This window comes from Etheostoma spectabile, chromosome 17, assembly GCF_008692095.1.
Source record: "Etheostoma spectabile isolate EspeVRDwgs_2016 chromosome 17, UIUC_Espe_1.0, whole genome shotgun sequence".
Lineage (NCBI taxonomy): Eukaryota > Metazoa > Chordata > Actinopteri > Perciformes > Percidae > Etheostoma > Etheostoma spectabile.
The window spans coordinates 3438732-3456469 of NC_045749.1; the positions used below are offsets into that span (position 1 = coordinate 3438732).

The 17738-nt window shown below is 40.3% G+C and overlaps 1 protein-coding gene across 1 annotated transcript in view; it reads left to right on the plus strand.

Annotated features, from left to right (window-relative positions):
* The window catches only part of cdh11 (cadherin 11, type 2, OB-cadherin (osteoblast)), a 93684-nt gene that overhangs the window by 48698 nt on the left and 27248 nt on the right, over nt 1–17738 (plus strand). Inside the window, exons 3-5 of the mRNA XM_032540822.1 lie at nt 13543–13942; nt 15932–16071; nt 16818–17112. Of these exons, the coding sequence (XP_032396713.1) occupies nt 13792–13942; nt 15932–16071; nt 16818–17112 (586 nt within the window). The 5' untranslated portion in view covers nt 13543–13791. The remainder of the gene's footprint in view (nt 1–13542; nt 13943–15931; nt 16072–16817; nt 17113–17738) is intronic.

The following is a 17738-nucleotide window of genomic DNA, read 5'->3' on the forward strand; positions in this document are numbered from 1 at the left end:
ATCTCCAGCCACTGCAGCAGCGTCTCATGTTACTCTACTCCCTTTTTCCCCTCATCTTCCTTCACTCCACTTCTACAAAGTAGCTTCTCTACTTTCCCTTTCCTCCTCTTCTCTTTTCCCTATCTGCTCTCCTTTTCTACTTTTTGATCTGTGATTCTTCATTCCTACTCTAAACTTAAGTTATACTATATTCCTGCATATGGTGTCATTTATTGACAGGCACCACTCTGCCAAAGCTGATACTTTGGAAATTTTCAAAATTCAAATGTTGTTTTCTCTGACAACAATCTACACCATCACTGGACACAAGGGACAACAAATCAGCCGAAGAATCTCGATTCTCATGTCCATGTGGCCTGTATAACCCTTTTAAAAGAGGTAAACATCAGATCCGGCCAGTGTACTTATGGTGACCTCACAGACTTTATTGCAGATAAAGAAGTATAAATCTTTTACGTTTGCTTCCTACCCCTCTTTTTCTTATTGTGGTTATGTGGCCTCTCTTTTTCTCTCTTCTACCTTTTTTCATTTCTCTGTGGTCGCCTGTCCCTGCTCCCCGAGCCTTTAAGAATCTCAAGTATTTTATTTTTCCTTTAGCCTCAAATCAATTCCAGACGCCACCATTTCCTGCCCCCCCACCTCTCTCTTTCTAACCCTCCCTTAGGGGCTATAGACCAAAACCACACACACACACACACACACACACACACACACACAGAAATGGAGTGAGAAGGACAGAGTGAACGGCATAGAGAGTCTCAGGTTTTATTTTCCATAGCATAAATTCCTAAAACTTTCCTCCCCTCCCCATTTCAATTTACAGGAATTGTGTGCATTTGTGTGTTCTTATTTTTAGGATTGAGCAACATCTTTTTGCAAAAACTGTCCCCCCCTTTTACTTGTCTTGGCACACCTTTTGTCGTACTCATCTGTCCTTTTTATCCAAGTCTCAGATTAAAAAGGTGACCTTGTCCTGAATCTCTTGTGATGGAGTGTGTGTGTGTGTGTGTGTGTGTGTGTGTGTGTGTGTGTGTGTGTGTGTGTGTGTGTGTGTGTGTGTGTGTGTGAACTCTAAACCTCTGCAGAACTCCTCAATGAGTTGTTTATATCGTATTAATTCTGTGTGGATGTGTACACAAATAAAGAAGACTGGATCATTGATTCTGAACATTTTTTGAAAACCCTGCAAGTAAAAGTCTGGCAGCTTCCGCGGGTCGTGAGAGATAAGCAAAATAAGAAAAACAAATATGGAAACACATGTGATGTTCAGCAGCACCAATGCGATTAAGCACATTCATTTTCCATTCCTAAGTATTCGAAACGTCTTCCGCAGTAATTACAGTGTCACTCCAACGCTGTAATGCAAAGCTATAATTGCTTAGATGGATTCTACTGGACTGTGAAGGAAAGGAGGAAAAAAAAATGGGATTGCAGGAGAAAGAAGAACAGATAATTAAAAAAAAACAGAAAAGGGAGAAAGAAGGACAGAGGGATAATTAAAGTGCTGGTTAATTAAGGACGCCCTTCCACACCACATTATAGGGCTTCCATTTAAGTCAATTCTAACATTGGGTACAAGGCCTTTACACAACATGGTTTCTTTCGTTAATTTCCACATGTTTAATTCTAGTGTTGGACATTTTGGAGATTGCTCGTTATAATAAACTGCAAAGTGAAGTTCATCTTTCCAATTATCGGGAGTAAAAGGCTTAACGGTCTCAAAGTTAAAGTCAAGGAAGAGGGCATTCCCAGCAACCCAATAGCCAATAAACAGCGGCCAGCAGGCTAATTGAAGCAACATTGTTTCTGCCTCGAGCTTAACTGCATCCCATCAGCCCGCCTGTTGTGTTACTGTCTATTTCAGCCACTCATTTGGAGGAACACAAGGAGCTGATTGGTTCAGTCATCAACTGGTTTTCAGCTCAGAAGATTTCTTTCCGAATATAAAAAGGCCAAATCCAGAACAGCAGAGTGACGCACCCTGCTGAAACATTCACCCTTATTACCAGCATTGTTTGGATTCATTGTTTCAATGCACTGATAACACATTTTTCTTCCCCAAAATCTTTGTCTAACCTTTTATTTACGAGGAGTAATAGTTTTGTGAATGCTACAATGGAGAAGACCTTTACTTTCTGTACAAATTGGCAAAAACATGAATTTTCATATGTAAGTTCTGTAAAAAAAGTGTCAGACATGACGAACGGTATTTGAAATTTAACCATGATATGAAATAATGAGGCAGCTGTCTTCATAGAGGTGAACCATGGGCATGCCGATTTAAAACAGGATTACTGGTCCAACATATTATTAAAAAGGCACAAAACATGTTTGCTAAAATTATCTCATTAGCAGAAAGAAGAGTTCTGATTGCATATAATTCACCACTAATTGCATATCATCTACATACAAATGAGTGGGATTCTCAGTAATTGAGGATGCTAATCAAAATGAGCAAAACAAAAAGATGTTCTCAAAATACAAATGTAAACAGCGTTTCTTTTTATGAAATAAAGTACGTTAAATATAATGATTGTGCAAATTAGACTTCCCAAACACAACAATGGCAGAGTTAATTAGATGCTAGTTATCTGAACGCAACAAATGGAAGTTAGTATGTGCCGTCAGCACAGTGTTTGTCGTCTTCATTATCAGCGGGTTTTTTTTTATTCAGCATTCTTCAAATTAACATCACGTGCCAGGAACGCTTTTGTTGTGCCAATAGCAATGTTGGAGAAGTCACTCGTTACTGATTTCTTTCTCCAAGTTGTGACAACAGTGTTGCTATAATTATTTCTCAAGAGTAAAATACTGAAAGTAATTGTGCTACAGATGGCTTTTGAATTCCACACGTGGATCTACATTAAAATACAAAAAAAATAAAAGTTTGTGGAGGTGCGTCACACAGTCAACACCGGCCGCCACACATTGTGGTTCGTTTCTTTTTTTTTTTTAACGCTACTTAAAACATGCGTTAATTTCCTTTCCCTGCTCTCCTCCATCTCTCTGTCATTCTACACACACATACACCGCCCCCCCCCCCCTGCACACAGTATCTGTCTCCATGAAAACAATATTGCCAACTTAATGACTTTTCCCTTCGCAACTTTCTTTCACAAAAGCGACTAGCAACAAATCAAAAAGTATGCGCATGCAGGTGGAAAGGGGGGTAGGGACAGGGTGCGGGGGACGGTGTGGGTAGGAGAAGCAGCAGGACGGGACGTGAGAAAGACACCGCTGAGCTGGCTTGGCCCTGGGAAAGCCGGCCTTCTTTGCTTATTCTTTATTGATCTTTTTCCTTCCCTTTGGAGAATATTTTACTTCAGAGATAGGCTGCCTAAGTAATAATTATAAGATTAAATAAATTCCTGTATTGAATTTGTGATTATTTGGCTAAAGATTTCTATTTCTTTCTATCTACTTTGCTGACACAACCACTAAGCTTTATGCAAATAATTGCGTAATGACATCAACAATATGCAAATGAGCGCATGACGGACACTGATGGATAGCTTAAGGATAGTAAAAAAAGGGACGAAGGGAAGGAAGTAGCCTTTTACAAAGTAAGCACGAGTATACCTGTCTATTTCAACGCTGGATGTGACTGACATCCAACGCAGAACTGTTACTGAGAGCCATAAGTGAACATTTTGGATACCATACATTCTATAAATGACAAATAGCTCTTCCTGTAGCTTAAACTGGTTCTTTGAGCAGCAGTTTGTATTTGGCCCTTTTCCTAAAAAACCCTTGACCTGTTACCTGTTACTGTTCTCCAAGGCCTGCAATGTTATGTATTGTACCAAATAGTGTTTACTCCTTCCTAGCTAAGTGAGTCCATATTCACTCGCAATGATTCTGCCGCTTCCACACAAGGGCGCGAGTCAGTTGATGCTTTTGTGGCTCCCAAGAGGAAACAGATCTGCTTCACTGAGGAAAATGACCCTCTTCAAAAATCTATCAAAGCTCTGCGACACAGTGCATTACCTTTAGATGGATAAAGGTGACATGATTTGGTGGGGACTGATGCTAGTCCACATGTACTGGTGGTGTGTGCCTTCATGCACCATGTTATCCCCGTCAGTGGTCGTGGTGGGTGCAGTCGTGCCATCTGTTTTCGACTGGGCTTGTTGCAATGATGTACGAAACAAAAAGTACACAAGATCATCACAAAAGAATTTTTTTTGTCATGGTCGAATATCTGACAAAATAGACACACGGTGAAAATGTAATAAATGGCATGGTCAGAACTGCTGAATGATTAAATGATGTAATAATCTCATTCCCTTGGTATTTAGATTTACATTTTCTTGACATTAACACAGCACAAGAACATTGAGTACTTCATTCCCTTTCATGTAACACTGTACCAAGGATGCTGAAGATGATTAGAGATAATAGTACATGAAGAAACGGGGTGTGTGTGTGTATCTGAGTGTAAAAGAGAGAGAGAAAGAGAGAGAACAGCAGACGTGGGGTCTTGCGGCTGGTAATTAGCACTTTGTTTTCACTACTGGCCGAACAGAAATCAGCAAGTTCTACACACGTTAACAAATTCATAAAAACGCAGACAGCATATGAGGACACACGTAACAGTTCCTGCAAAGTCAGTCTTCCACTGTCCGAATACATGACTCAAGAGTCACATTAGAATAGTGAACAGCATACGTGTGTGTGTGTGTGTGTGTGTGTGTGTGTGTGTGTGTGTGTGTGTGTGTGTGGGTGTGTGGTGAAGCAAATACAAAGAAATAGCTGCAAGCTTTCTCAGCATTCATGGAAATAGGTATAATGCAAGGCTAGCAACACTGCACACACACAACTCGCAAACACACACACAAACACACACACACACACACCCACACACACACACACACACACACACACACGCCTATTAGATCCTCTAATTGAAAGGCAATTAAGCTCCAGTTTCGCGGTGTGAGCTAAACGCTGGGTGTCTGTTTTCAACACCACTCTGTTTTTAAGTTTAACAGACCACAAGAGCCGGCCACCGAACGAAACACCCAAGTGAACTTTATACACTCACTCCCTGTCTATATCAGGGTGTGTGTGTGTGTGTGTGTGTGTGTGTGTGTGTGTGTGTGTGTGTGTGTTTTCTACTGTTCTATGTCCCTCAGTCTTCTCTGTCTCGCAGTCCTTCGTTTTCATACAACAAGTTTTCACAAAATAATAAAAATGATAACTAACCTAATGATAACGTTAACTACTTATCCAGCCTTTTATTTTATTTGGTATGAATGTTGTTTTTTTCCCCTCTAACTTTCAAGAATAGAGTGCATTTGCATTTCAATCTAGCAGATAGGAAAAATGACAATTTGATGGTCAAATCTTTGCAATATCTCATTTTTTGTAAAATTCACTGAACACTTGTTGGACAGAAACAGGACTTTTAGAGAATGACAACAATAGAAATAAAGTCATTCTCTCTCCTTCCTCTGCTCTGTTTGATTCACTTCCTCCATCCTTCAGCTTCTTAAAAAGAAAAAAAGCTGTGCAGTCTGCAACTTTGAATGGACAGCAGAGTAGCTCTGTGATTTGTTTTGACAAGTAGGAGTGTATTTCTACAGTAACAGAAAATCTCATTGTAAACCACACAGTCTATAGCAACGACGGTTTTATTCAGGGGGATTGCTCAGGTGCCGCTGGAAGATCTGCCGGTGGCACCCCATTTTTGCCCTGATGTCCTACACCTTCTTCTTTCTTTGTGTTGGAATTCCAAACTCCGGTGGATTAATGAGGACTATGGTTAACTGCTCCTCAGAAATCCAGACAGTTAGCCAGACTGTCTGTCCAATCTGAGTTCTGTTGCACGACTAAAACAACTTCTGAACAAGCACATGTTCCACCAAAACAAGTTCCTTTCTGAGGCTATTTTGCAGAGACACTGTCATTGCGTCAGGCGCTTAGCACCACCCGAGTTGTGATGGTTTAAAGAAATGTCAATAAACCTTCCTCCGCAGCGCTGTGGAGGAAAAGCTGGCAATGCAGGACTAAACCTCACATGACCCCCTTTCTCATCCCAGCAGCAACATGGGGGAAAAATATATCCCATCTGGTTCAAACAGTGTTTACAGAAGGGTCTAGTGGCTGGAGGAGCGCCCGTGTGGTGTCCTTCAGTGCGTCTCCTCAGGCAAGATCTCAAACCCATACTGGTCTAGTCACTGTAAACAGTTCTAGCTACCTACACTTTTAGATCAGGACAGAAATTACCTGGCCACGAAGACAAAGCAGGGTAATGTGACAATGGTTGTCATACCCATTACAAAAATGGAAATGTATTACCTGTTGAAAAAAAAAAAAAAAAAGAGATCATTACCTTTGCTGTTTTTTAAACTATTTTAAAAATACAGATTTGTTACTAAATCAGCGTTTGAATTCAGTGCCTAGAATAAATTCAACTCCAAAATGAGGCGGCGGTCCACAAATTCTCTGTTGTACTGCCATCTTTGTTCATGTCAGAGCAGGCTCGCCACCATGCCGAATGACACCAATGTGGCAGGAACAAACGATGATACAGCGACTGTGAGAACACAGAGAGGACAAATGTCGCCTTCAGGCTGTGCTGTGGGAACAAACAACACATTCTACATCCATTTCCTGGTCATGTCAACTGCTTACCTAATTCAGACATAATCCTTTAGTTCTGTGGCTCGGGGAGAGTTGATGTTCACTGTGGTCAATTCAGAACAGGAAAAAAAGTATGCCAAATGTGAGTCAGCATTTGAACTGTGTGAAGACAGAGACTCTAAAGCGGCAGCCATGTGTTAAAACTCTGATCCAAAATAATCACTTTCCCAGTTATTACCATAGTCAACATCCATTATCTTAACACACATGTTGTGAAAATCTGCCTTTCAGACATACCATGAATAAAAATCCCTCCAAACAACATTTAAATAAAAGAACTGCTCTGTTGATGAATGCAGAGATGATTTGGGGATCATGTGTGGCTTTGTTCAATGTGAAAAGGAAAGAGGCTGCACAAAGGAATTTCACAACAAATAAAGCCGTTCCTTTCTCCTTTCATTCTCATATGAATGTATCAGTCCTTCTGTACACATTGTGCAGACAAGGTACAGTCTGACCATTGTTTGCCTACAGATCCCTGACAGGCAATATGTTGGGACAGGGTGGAAAAAGTATGAAAAGACGCACACAGTCAGCTACCTACACACTCACACAGTGTGCCGAGGTAGACGGGGATATATATCACATTCGTAAATGAATGAATCATCTTTATTACCAATGACCCCTAGAGAGAGGAGGATATAAAAAAAAGTTGGAGCTTGAGTGGGAAGAAAAGTATACGGTCAGGTTTTCTCTGTATAGTTTTCAGGCATTTGTTTGGAAGTTTGACTTACCAGAGAGAAATGAGAGTGAAGCACAGTCCAGATAATAGTGATAGAAAGACGAAGCAAAACAGCTCATATTGCTGTTTCATGGTCCAAAGTCCCCCCCATGTCTGAGATAGAGACAAGGAATGAGTAAAAGGGATCCCCTTGGGTGAAATGATTATCCAAACAGTTTAATCATTTTTACTGAACTCATGGTTTTAAGTGCCATTTTGACCTTTGAGTCATTTTGAACTTTATTTGTCAAAATAGAGTAAGAGAAAGTGCAAAGAAAGGGCGTCCGGATAGCTCAGTATGTAGAACAGGCGCCTATATATGGAGATTTACTCCTCGGCGCAGCGGGCCCGGGTTAGACTCCCACCTGCGGCCCTTTGCTCCATGTCATTCTCACACCTCTCTCTCCCTTTTCATTTCTTAAGCTCTCCTGTCAAAGGCCAAAAAATGCTAAAAAAAATATCTTTAAAAAAAGGAAGAAAGAGAAGATGGAAGGAAGATGTCATGTTGCCAAGCGATTTAAGAATGCAGTCCAAAAAGCAGCACAGAGACACTTCTGTTTAGCACAAAACATATGAAACTAGTGTCTGCATTGTTAATTGTTAATATATTGTTAACAATGTATAACAATTCATCTGTATGGTGGAGAGTTTTACTGTAAATCACACGAACGGCACATTGTTCATGGTTCGAGACCACACCATTGAGAAATGTTCATGGGGTTGCAGAGTCAAACCTGTCCTGGTTGACAGTCCCAATGAAGTAAACAAAGTTTTATGCATCAAACTCCAACAAACGCTGAGTAGTATGACCTCCTTCCACAACATCTGTACACTTTTCTTAGCTGACGGTGTGTGAAAACGATTTCAGATGTCAGCTTTAGCTGCGGACAATAAAACCACAACCTTTGTTCAGACACATCTTACCAGTGCCCATGAATCCTAGAGAAAAGACTGTGATGAAGGCCCTATTAAAGAAAACTAGAGAAGCTGGAGAAATTGGCTCAATTTATTCACAGTTGGTGGAATGTGCGCAACTACGCGCTTTGTTTCGGTTCTGGAGATAATCACTGTGATTGCAGCTGGGTGGCTATTACTGCTACTCTGACTGAAGAGGCACAGCTTGAGACAGAGCCAGAAAAGGGAGCATGACAAGAAAAGAAATGCTGTAACCTACTCAAGCAATCTTTCACTTCAGACCCAGACTCTGTTGAACACAATTCAAATGTCTGTTTGCTAACCATTGTGTTCCTAATGGGGTTGGGTGCAGAGAAATGGACTGCAAGAAAAAATAAGAGGATTAAAGGACGGATTCCAATTTTAAACTATCAGTCATCATCAGAAAATGACCGATTCTTAAAAGCCAAACCTATTAAAATACAGTAGTAACACTCCACTTACTTACCTGAATAATACAAAATCAGATGCAGACATGTACACACACATTTAAAGACACACTCCCAACTGGACATTGTTGTTCATAAACAAATGCACAAATGTGAGAATATGTCAGTTGGTGGGCGTGTCACACTTTTTTTTAATCCTATTGTTCTGACCTTTGACACACACACACACACACACACACACACACACACGCTGTTCACTATTCTAATGTGACTCTTGAGTCATGTATTCAGACAGCGGAAGTGGTCTGGCCAAAAGGCATGCTCGCCCTGGGGAGTCATTATCACTGTCTGTTTCTGGCTTGCTGTCTCTCTCTCTCTGCCTCTCTCTGGAGCTTTCTTAGCCATTAAGGGTGTCAGAAAAGTAAAGAAAACAACAAAAGCATATTAGACATAGAATCTGCAGGATTATCAGGATTCCCAATCCATGTATGCAGACAAGGGGCCCTATCTTGCACCCGGCACAGCGCAAAGCCCAAAGTGCCCAAAGTTTTCTAGTTTCAGACCGACGCAGTTGTCAATTTTCCGTCGTTTAAATAGCAAATGCACATGTGCCGGTCTGAGTTCAGGTGAATTCTTGGCATATTGTTATGTTGAGGCAGCGGGAAGAGATCGCGCCATTGAACCAACAAAAACCTGGTCTAAAGTCAACAGCGCAGCATTTCACTGTTATTTTAACAGCGCATTAGTAAAATGTGCCAAAGCTCGCGCACAGCTTGCGCACACTATGCATGTCTCTCACACACACACACACACACACACACACACACACACACACACACACACACACACACACACACACACACACACACACACACACACACACACAAGATTATAAATAAAAATATTAAGCAACACATCTGCCATCATAATAATGCGCCAATGTACAAATATGCTTGGCTTTTAAAGAGAATGGGAGAGGACACTGATTGGTTCATTGCATGTTACGCCCAAAACACCCTCTATGAGGAATGAAGACACTAAGTACAACCCTTTTGAACCATGCGCCCAGCACACGGACCCTTTTCTCATCGTTGAACTATCAAAAGTGGATTTGTATACACCCTAAACACACCTGTGCCAGGCGCATCACGCCTTGTGTTTAAATCGTTAAAATAGGGCCCTATGTGTTTAACATATATAAAAAGGAAGTGAATTATTAGGACATTTAAGTGGTGTTGTTCATTCCCCATCTTGTGTGAGGAACACAATTATCTATCAATTGCTTTATTTTAATTTGACAGCAGGGTCATTTCTTTGTCAAACAAGTCACACTTTATCATACTCAGTCAAAGCGTATCGGTGAGCTGTCACTCTGCTACCAATCTGTTTTATTGTTGTTGTTGTTTTTCATGTGTTTGACTTCACATTTTTTGAGGCAAATAACAGATGACCGGCAGCAGGGTTTCAGGATAATGGTAAAAGCTATTTATTTTGGACTTGCTTTATTTTTGCTTGTTAAGTAAAGCTGACACTTAATTTGACGTATCAATGACAGTTTGAGAGCCTGTTACCAGATTCTGCATAGCAGGTGTCAGCTCATTGCACAACAAGTGCACACCAGGGTTTATAATTGTTTATGTGTTGTTGTTTTTAAGACATGTTGAAGAAATTCACAAATGGTTTCACCTGCAAGTGACAACTTCCAAGAATAGATATTCCAGAGATCTTGCTTTTGTTATGTTGTTGTAAATTGTCAGCCAACTCTACCTTTTTTTCAACCGATAAAAGCAGCTCTTTACTCTCAAGTAATGTTTCCATTTTGGTTTCAAGTTACTTTTCAGACTACATGGCTTAGAGTAAAATGGACAGAAAAGGCTAAATTAACCTCACCTAGTTGCATCTTCTCGTCTTTTCTGCTTTAGTATTAGTCTCTGGTTGCACTACAATCCTTTAACGTGCCCATATTATGCTCCTTTTAGGTTCATAATTGTATTTTGAGGTTGTACCAGAATAGGTTTACATGTTTTCATTTTAAAAAAAAACACCATATTTTTGTTGTACTGTACATTGCTGCAAATCCTCTTTTCACCCTGTGTGTTTAGGTCTCTGTTTTAGCTCCAGAGTGAGACACCTCAGCTCTATTCTATCTTTGTTGGGAGTTGCACATGCTCAGTAGCTCGGTAAGATCCCATCAGCTAGATAACTCTAACTTTGGTCAGTCCAAGGCAGGATTTTGGAGATTATGGTCAACTAGTGTGTGTTGTAGCAGTGTTTTGCCATTGAGAACAAGCTAGCATGCTAGCGGTAGCGTGTTAGGGTTAGCCACCTCGTCTCAGCTAGTGACGTAGAAAGCCGTGCAGATTTTGAACAGCTCACCCGGAGACTGAAGGGAAAGAACACTCAGAAACCGTATCTCACTCAAAACAGCATGGATAGTTTTTTTCCAAGTTTGTATGTGTGCGGAAGCACCAGAAACACAAAATAACACTCCAAATCCCAGAAAAGGTGATTTTTTTTTTCATAATATGGGCACTTTAAGGTATTTTGGGTCTCACATAGGTCGCATTAAGCAGATAACTTGCAGTGGCAAAGACAAAACAGAGTTTAGGACTTATGCGGACAAATGATGGACAAGAACAAACACACATACAGAAACACAAAAATGTGCACATCAATCAGAAGACTCAAGGATAACTATCCAGATGATGAGCCGGTACGGGATTAACTGTCAACGCTTCCTGGTTGGCTGGTCATGTGGTCAACAGAAGCCACAATGATTCCTGAGGGTATTTTGAACATCTCCTGAGCTATGAAATATTAAACACACATCAGCATACACAACCTTTATTCATATGGCAAAGTATTGGTTAAGACAGAAGAAAATCATCAGAATGAAAAGAATCCCAGAGAATCACACAGCTACAGCTAGAAAAACTAATTTGTTGCTCTTGTCAAGGGATTTGTGCACGCTATTACTTACTGACAGTGTTTGCTCCTTGCATTTGTTGAATGATTTTGGAATACTGGCAGCATTGGTGCAATTATTTTGAAGTCTACTGTGGTTGTATTTGCATTATTCAGATGCCTGGCTCTTCAGTGAGAGACACTGCGGGTCGATGTGGAAAATAACCAAGAGGACACGCAGCTATGTCCCAAATCTCCTTTCAACCATGACAGGTGCCACAAGGGAGGTTCATTGGAGATGCAAATGATGCATCAGTATACTTTAACCACTGGGCTAGGAAATGAGATACCTGCCATATAGGTGGCGGTCAGTTAAGTGACTTCATTGCTTTAATCAAGTGTAATTAGCTACACTTGTTTCTAAATTTCTAGTAACCTCTCTCGTCTTTTGTCTGACCTCCTATACCAAGTGTTATCTTGACATGAGTCAACACAGCTAAGGGGGTCACCCTGTTGGCCTAGCTATCAAACCTCATAAGCATTCATGTCCTGAGTATATAAATTCCTATATTTTCACTCAGTCTACTATAAGTAAAAATTGACAGCATTTGTTGTTCAATACAAAAGGTGGAAGTAGCTTGACATTGTTATACTGCTACATAAAGTTCCCATCTCTTACCAACATTTAACTTTGGTTTATTTTTACCAAGACCACACACTTTTACTCATCTCAACAAGTAGTGTTAGTCATCTAAACACCCAAACTTAACCATATTCGTGAAGGTAGAAGTTCTGCAAAAACACGTATGGGCTGGTTTTGAAAGGGACTGACAAGCAGACTGCCACTTGTTGGTACTAAACTAAGGATCATGGAACAATTTGATTCATTCCTTTAATGTTCCCATCACATTAATTTTTCAGCCTGCTCATGAGCCGGCATTTGTATTTAAAATTGCACTTAAAAAGGGAGATTTCGTATTTTTTTCAACCTGAACCCTGTTTTCCCATGCATTGGTGTCAAAGTGACTAATGCAAACAAAAATCTTTGAAATTGGTCCAGTATAGAACACTAACTGCCAGCCGCAATCCTACTGGGCAAATTTGCATTGACAATTCTGTCCTACCCGTTTTTCCCACGGATTGGCTCAGATTGTTGTAAATGTCAGACAACATTATGCAAAAGTAAAAAAAAAAAAAAAATCATTTAAAAATTAGACAGTTTTATTAAAGACTAAATCCTTTTTGTTCAACTGGAAACAGCGCCAAGACCGCTATCGCTAAACCCACCAGACTCCCATCAGTCACTCACACAGAAAAACGGTCCAGGTTGAAAACTGTTGTATTGACATTTAACTACAGTTTCTTGTAATTAACAAGCAGTTTCTTGCTTCACAGGTCAGAACTGTTGATGGACTAATTGGATTTTGTACAAATCCTCTTAACAGGTCGAAATGAACCACATGTAAAAAGGTTTGAGGGAGAGTTATGACACAATATCTCCCTTTAATGACTTTCATACATTCCTGCGTTTGCGATACATTACTTTTGTTGCAGTTGAAAGTGCTGTAAATAGAGCGATACAGCGACCCGGTGTTGCACATGAGCTTTACCTCCCACACTGAATCAGTCTGTGTCTAATTGAATTAAAGCTAATGAGTTTACAAAACAGCCTTGTCTTGGTAATTAGTGCAATGTCCTAATCAACACAACTATTTAAGAAGTCAGATCTCCAACTGGAGTCAATTAACATTACCCTGCCTCTACAACAGACAGGAATGAATGATCACTACACGGTTTATGTTGTTTCTGCTGTCAGTGTTAAGTTCAACACTTTTACAAAGATTAATCTGTTTGCACAGGAAACAGATTTGCTCAATTGTTTTGTTTTTGAAGAAGCATTTTCATTATTTTCCCTCTGCTCTCTTCCAGGCTCTGTGATCAGAGGAGAGAGGGAGTTGACCAATTGTGAGAAAAGAAGAACAACTAGAAGAAAAGCAGTAACGTGGACGTGGGTGATGAGTATCGGCACCAACAGTCTCAGCTAATGAACTAGGAAAGTTCATCAACAACATTTTGTTAGCAAAACCAGGATATCGCCTCAGTGGGAGCGGAGCTCCACTGAGAGGAACCAGAAAGTAGGGGGCAGAGTGAAGTGCACGGCCGCTCAGGTTGGGCAAGATGGCGATAGTGACGATGAAGCGGAACGGCCTTGGGCCCCTGAGGGCCTTCCTGGTGCTGGTGGGAGTTTCTGCACTCTGTAGCGTTGCATTAGGAACCCGGAAAGGAAATGCTTCTTTGGACCAAAGGGGCCACAGACACAGACATCCAGGTATGACCAACGCAACCATGTTCCCTTATCATTTGGCTTTAACGTGTGTCTCTTAGTTGTTGTTTTACAGCCGGCTGGATCACACTCACAACCTTAAACCGTAACTGTGTTGTATTCTGAGATGCAATTCATCTTTTACCTGCCAAAGCACAAAGGGTCATGCACGCCACTTCTTTTTATGGTAATTGTGCATTTTAAAGCTGACAATCATTTCTCCCTTGTGACCACGAGTCGCTTTGTACTGCAGACTTCTGACATTTGTGCATTTTCAACTTTCGCCGGACAGAGACGTTACCATCTAAGCTGTATAGCAAACATTTACTTGAATCAATTGAAAAGTTTTTCACGTTACATTTTTTACATCTGTAAAATCACTGCATTCACATTTTCATCTAGAATGTGATCTCGTTAATTAAACTAGAGCCCGACCGATATATCGGTGGGCTGATATTAGGCATTTCCCAATATATAGGTACCGGCATTTATAATGGCCGATTTAAAAAAAAAAAGAAAAGAAATGAATTCAGCAGAATCATTTATAATGGCAAATAAATGACTCAATTAAATGAATATTTAAAAAATAAAAACAGACGCTCAACCATGTTATGAGTGACGATGTTGCATAGTCTGTCCACCAGAGGCCGTGCTACAACGTCCCTGTTGGCAACACTGATTTTTTAACTTTAAGTTACATATCTTATGTTTGTATATTTATACATTTATCAGACCTTTAATATATGTTGATGTTCCTCTGTTCTGTTGTGACAAAACTCATCATTATCATTATTTTAGTGATAACTCGTAAATAACACCCAATATATCAGTATATCGGATTTTTAAATAACCGAAATATTTGTATCTGCCTTAAAATCCTTTATCGGTCGGGCTCTACTCTAAACATCTCCCAAGACGGTTATGCTAATCCCGTCTTCAGTGCATCTTCATCTTGAATGCATTTGTGTGCATGTGTGCATTTACAATTTACATTTTTTTGTTCTCTATTACCATTTTTTTGTTTTACTTAGCAATACATTTTCTTTCCATCCAGGTTCTGTTCAGTTAAAGATGCTCAGTACAAGCTCAGCATGCTGCTGTCAGCCACAGACTGGCATCACCATGATGGCCTTAATGATAATCACAATTTTTTGGTCAATATTAAGACCACGATTATACATTGATTTTAGTGACAAAATTATTTATTTGACTTTTACGTTAAACAGAGCACTGCTTCACTTCCATGCTGTACAAATATTTGCATAAAAATAAGAAGGGCTGAACTATTCAGATATCCATTCATTGGGTAGGTATTCAGTTTTTAATTTTTGGATTTGGATCTTCTTTTGTTCGTTTGATTTCCTAAATACTTTAGAATAACTGAATCCTTAGAAAGAAATACCTTTAGTTAAATCGAAAGACACGTTTCTTTTTGAGTCATGCGGTTAGATAACAAAGCACTTGATCGGATTTGCAGCGGCCGTTTTGTTGATAAGCGGAACACGCATTTTAAACATCAATATCACAGTTGATGCTCATTTGATTGCGGGAAGCTAAAATCGTGATCGCGATAAATATTCGATTAATTGTGCAACCCTAGCCACTGAGCAGCTGCAGTGCAACAAACGGGGGTTAAGTGCCTTGCTAAGTGCCACCTAATAAACAACTTGTTGAAGTGTGTGGTGTTCACACAATCCACTCACATTTTCCCAGCTAGGACTTGAACTGATGACCCATAATTTAAAAGTGGGCCTCTCTGTTCATTAAGGTTACTGCTTCCCACCCATTTTTGAATTAGGTCCATTGAATATTTTCTCAGAAAACAAACTGCAGATGATCATTTATTAACATACCACACAAGTGAATTTGTGAACACAAATGAGGCTTTTGATATTGCTTTTAACCATATATAGATGTGTTAGACTTAAATTGGTTGACAGAAAAATATAGTATTGGTTTAAAGAAATATATTGATGTGTGTTGTTGTGTTTTTAGGTCACTTGTCGCTGCATAGACACAGACAGAGGGCAGGGAAGGAGGGGCAGGTACTCCACAGGTCCAAACGAGGATGGGTCTGGAATCAGTTCTTTGTCATTGAGGAGTACACTGGGCCTGACCCAGTTCTGGTGGGCAGGGTGAGTATAATAAAGCACGAGTTAATAAAGCGTTCTTAAATCAACTTCTCTTCTCTTGAGTCAAACCCAATTAATCCCTAAATAACAATTACTGTTTAACTAATAGCCAAACTGCCCTCCATTTACAATCATGGTGGGGGCGTGCAGGGTGAGGGCAAATGACTAACTCCAATAGGAGTTAAATGTGCTTTTCCCATTTGTCAAGGGAGCGAGAGAGATAGAAATAAATAGAGGTCATGTTCCCATTCAAGGTGAGGATGATTGGTGGTACTCCCCCAAAACAACATCACTCAAACCGAGCAGTGGCTTTCATTACAAACAACAAATTATGTTTACAATGCATCATAGTCCGGAGGCTGTAAAGGAACAACAAGACTTTAACTGAATGTTAAACATTCTTCAATTTTTGTGGATGACAACGTTTTAAATCCCTTACTTAGTCTGCCTGTCTTCCACAGCACATCCACTAGCCTGTCTGTCTTCGTCTTTCCGCTCCATTAATTTGTAGACTTGAGAAAGACGCATGCCTCAATATGTATTGCAGTCCTGCCTGTTGACCAGACTACCTGTCTCACTCTGTAATCACCAGTCTGTCTCTCTGTCTCTCTGTCTTTAAGTTCCAACCCATCTGAAATCCAGATGTTTTCAGCACAAAGCACATCCAGTCTTTGCATATGTCTCATCTTTGTTTTCCCTTCTGGTTTGTCTTACTCTTATCTTGCCTTCCTCATCCCCTCCTTATTCAGCTCCACTCAGACGTAGACTCAGGCATTGGCAACATCAAGTATATCCTGTCCGGTGAAGGTGCGGGAACAATCTTTGTTATCGATGACAAGACGGGCAACATCCACGCTACAAAAACCCTGGACCGTGAAGAGCAGGCCCAGTACACTTTAACAGCCCAGGCCGTGGACAGAGACACTAATAAGCCTCTGGAGCCTCCATCAGAGTTCATAGTGAAAGTTCAGGACATCAACGATAATCCTCCTGAGTTTCTACATGGGCCGTACTATGCCAGGGTGCCGGAGATGTCCAATGTTGGTGAGTAGTACTAGTAAAAGGGGACAGGAGTGGAGGTTAAGGTTTGGGAAAAGGCAAAGGCTTTGGTTGAATATTAAATATGTCGAAGGCTGGTTAGGAGAAAGTGAAATGCAAAACAGAAAAAATGCAACTGGGTCAATATCATTTGGGATTAATGCTATGGGCTAATGGTAGGTTAGTAGACTAGGACATTTGTCTTGGAAGGTGTATGCATGTTGGCTAAGCATTAGACGTGTGACGAAATCTGGTCCCCCACAAGATCTTGTGAGATTAAACAAGTAAAAAATTGTCTCATGACATTAGTACACAAGTGAAGAGCAGCAGCCTTGAAATTAGCATAGAAAATCCTCCGGCCATTCTCCAAAGTTTACTTTAGCAGAGCAATAGCGGAAGAAAAAAGCTGCCAGTAAAACCCATTGTTAGATCTCTCTCTCTAGCTTTATTTCTCTCCGTCTATTGTACAATGACAAATTCAAGAACGAAACAGCACCAGTACAAACTAACAGACATCGCTTAGTTATGTTGTAACCTTGGTTCTCTGAGGAAGGACTCTCTTTCCACCGTACATACGGAATAAGTAACAGTGTCACGGTTAGTTATACAGGAGAGAAGCCAGTCATTTGAGT